The sequence below is a fragment of the Triticum aestivum genome, chromosome 7B (genome assembly GCF_018294505.1).
Source record: "Triticum aestivum cultivar Chinese Spring chromosome 7B, IWGSC CS RefSeq v2.1, whole genome shotgun sequence".
Classification (NCBI taxonomy): domain Eukaryota; kingdom Viridiplantae; phylum Streptophyta; class Magnoliopsida; order Poales; family Poaceae; genus Triticum; species Triticum aestivum.
Genome location: NC_057813.1, coordinates 627,101,263 through 627,104,872, shown reverse-complemented (window position 1 = coordinate 627,104,872; position 3,610 = coordinate 627,101,263). Strand labels below are relative to the sequence as shown.

General features: G+C 43.5%; 1 protein-coding gene across 3 annotated transcripts; it reads right to left on the bottom strand.

Annotated features, from left to right (window-relative positions):
- Window positions 1-1,653: 1,653 nt before the first annotated feature.
- Window positions 1,654-3,604, bottom strand: LOC123162524 (protein root UVB sensitive 5; the record flags this gene model as incomplete). Of its 3 annotated transcripts, none has more annotated exon segments than XM_044580301.1 (5): window positions 1,654-1,724; window positions 1,816-2,270; window positions 2,368-2,528; window positions 2,621-3,045; window positions 3,147-3,604. In XM_044580301.1, a coding segment is annotated over 1 exon segment (68 nt), but the record flags the coding sequence as incomplete, so codon positions are not given.
- Window positions 3,605-3,610: the final 6 nt, after the last annotated feature.

The window sequence follows — 3,610 nt, the reverse complement described above, 5'->3', positions numbered from 1 at the left end:
TATCTCCTTAGCCATTTTCATATTGTAACATATAGTTCCCCTCCCCATGTGTTTGTGTGGAACCAACGTCGGGGGTCAGCCGAGCGCCACCCTGGCGCTGGTTTTGGCAATGCTCCATGTGCCCAGAGATTCCGCGTGATCCACCGATGCAGTGAAGGCAGGAGCCTCCGCCATCATCGTCGACCGCCTAGGCTTAGCCCGTCAGCATCCTCCAGCGACGAAGGAGGTAACGGAGAGAGGACACAGTGACCCTGGAGGCCGGGGGGATTGGATCCACCCGAGTCACCGGCCACGGCGGCAACATGGGCCGACCTACTTTCTTTTGTAGAAGCATATATTGAGAAAAAAAAGCCCAAACAATGAAAAGGAGAATAACAATGATAATTTTCTGAGAGACCCCACTTCTTGGTGTAAGATTTTCATCTAAGAAAAATAAATAGACAACAAAAAGATGGAAGCTACCTCAAGTTATGAAAGCCCCCATATTCTTGTTAGTACTGTATATATGTCATTAGGGCCTCTCGTACTGCCTTCAAGATTAAAAAAATAGATCTATACAAGAAAAGCAGATCCTTCAAAATTGCAATATCAACAAATATTACACCTATGCATTACTAAGGTCTAAGGAGTATTAAAATATGAGATTTACAGGAAACAAATTGGAAAACTATTGAGATATTTCAAAAGAGAAAACATATATACAAGGGAATATATTGCTTCAATTCTCACATTTTCAGGCCTGTCACCTCCATCGTAATTATATGTGTCTTTATCCCTCTAGGACTACAGGAGAAAAATGCATATGCACACGTTACTGGGTACCATGTTAACAAAAGAAAGTTCTTTCGATTAACAATAGCAGTACGATGAATGTTGTTCCACTTCTCTACAACGCAATGGTTGCCTGGCACTGAAAAGTCTATCTCATTCTTACCTGCTGAATGGTTTCCTTTAGCTGTCGCTATTCTTTACGGATATACTGTTGCTGGCCTAACTATCTCTCGTGAAATCACGTTAGAGCATGTGTGACTGGACTATATATTCCCTCCATCCGAAAAAACTTGGGACAAGCTTTTTTGGATGGAGGGAGTATGTTGGACTGGAATATATGTGTCTCGGCTGGACTGGACCTATCCGGCCGTTAGATACTTGTGGTGTGAGGAATGAAAGGAACAGTGTATACAGATGAGTAAATATGGTACTATATAAATGCAAAGGTATCACTACTATTGTCTGTTGGTCTAGTGAGAAACGACGTAGCTCTTTTGCCACCAAATTATCCTGGAACATGCAAATACAGTACAAAAAGATGTTGGATTTGCCCGCCGAATAACAAATTCAGTTAGAATTTCATGTTGGCAGCAATCAAGATTTCTTATTTCCATTACGAAAGGACGAAGCAGAGTAGAGATAGCAGCAACTGGCCACCAAATTTTCGGACTACGATTGTTTGAGAGCACGTGGCAAAATCTTGAAGTTATTTTGGAGCTATCAAATACTGCAATCCATATGATCATATATTACATCATATAAGAATAAGATGCTACTGTAAATGATATACTTACTGAATTTAATTTATCAGGTAATCGTTCAGTCACTACAACATTATGTAGTTCTGCAAACATCTTGATTAATAGATTACGGGATACCTTTAGAAGACTTGATGTAACCAACGTGTGACTGATCCATCCTGTCAAGTTTGTTGGGAATTCCAATAGCATGTACTGCAGGTAATCATCCGAAACAAATTCTGGAATATAAAGAGGGACAACAAAGAGTTATAGGTTGAAGTGGTATATAGTTTCAAAGGATTACCTGATAAACATAGTGTCAGTCTCCAACTCTGCAATAATGACCTCTTATGCAGGAACCTACAAGAAACTGAGGGAAATACATATACAAAATCAAGCTGTACATTTGACAGTACTTGGTAAGAATGGTAAGATACAGATAATTAAAGTACATAACTTGCAAAACAATTTGTTTGCTGCATTACGATTAGAAAACACATCAATCACTGCATTTCTAAGATTGTAAACCTGAACCTCCACAGTTAGTACTCCATGACAAAGAGCAAAAGCAATGCATCGATGCATAACCAAACCACACGGGGATGCCAACATTCACCTAGAAAACCTGCTGGAAGTACAAAATCCCTGACAGCCCGGGGAATCAAAGAATTCGCCTTTTCATCTTTGACAGTGTTCATCAAAGATTCATCATGATTCTCCCAATGAACATGCAGCTTAGAGTTGCCATCCAACAAATACCTGATAGTCACATCAATCAGACAATGAGAAACTCTCGCAAATACAGACTTGATAACTCTTTGGAAATTCAGTCAGGCAAATTCAGAAGAGAAGATACCAATCTGTTGCGGCCACATTCCCAAGCAGATGTGGCGTCCATGGCTGCTGAGTCATGCGACCTTTGGCAAGTATGCAACCAATTTCAGAAGAGAAGATACCAATCTGTTGTGGCCATGTTCCCAAGCTGATGTGGCGTCCATGGCTACTGTGTCATATGATCTTTGGCAAGTATGCAACCAATTAGAACTGAATCTTTCAGAGACGGTATGAATTAATTAGACTTATAACTAAATTGCTGAGATTAAACATACATAACTTCGGCCTTCAGTCCTAGCAGCTGAAACACATGAAGACGGCAATTGATTTGCAAAAAATAAAGGGGGTGATGGAGAGAACATGTAACTCACTCAAGAATTACACAACCAACACGACTCTATTACAGAGCATTATAAAAATTATTAACTTTAAAGTATGATCCATGAGATAAAAAATAAGATAGTGTTTTTTTATTCAATCGCCATATTTTGAACTGATACTTCGAAACAAACCTACTGTGACATTTTGTTAGCAATCAGGTCACTGAAGGTGGGGCGGTGTCGGACGAAAAATAAGCAGTTTGGATTATCCACATACCTCTGTTGGTTTACCATATCACATGATGCAGCCGATGTGCATAAAATCAATAGCCGTGGGGAAGATTTGTGTTCTTTGCTCTTCTCCTTCATCATTCATATTGCTAGCATGGAGAAAAAGCATTGTTGCCCATCTCTTATTTGAAAAGATCGCAAAATCCAAAAAAAGGATGAAATGTAGAGACTGCGAGAGCAATAGGAATACCACCGATGGATCCCCTCAGTGGTCGTATGTTGATTGAATATTTTCCGCTGATGATCTGTACTTGAGGCAGGCCTCGAGGCGTTGGCATCCAGCACTCCTTTGTCTCGGTGCCCAGCGGCAACGGCGCCAAGGGGGACGGCTCGTCGGCGCCGCCACCGTCTCCTCACCGGCAAGATCGGCCTCCAGTCTCGCATTGAGAGGAAGAAACGGGCGGGCAGGCAGGTACCTGCACTTGTCGGTGCGCGGCGGCAGCACCCGCTCGATCTGCGCCTGCATCTGCTCCTTGCGGTGCTCGACGCCCTCGGCGGCCCTCCGCCTGGTGGCGAGGAGCTTGTCCGCGCGCGCCCGCCGCCGCTCGAGCCGCCGCCTCAGCTCGTCCAGCGCCGCGCCCTGCCGCATCGACTCCCTCCTCACCTGCTCGAGCGCGGCCTCGAGGCAGCGCGCCAGGTGTGCCCGTTCCTCCG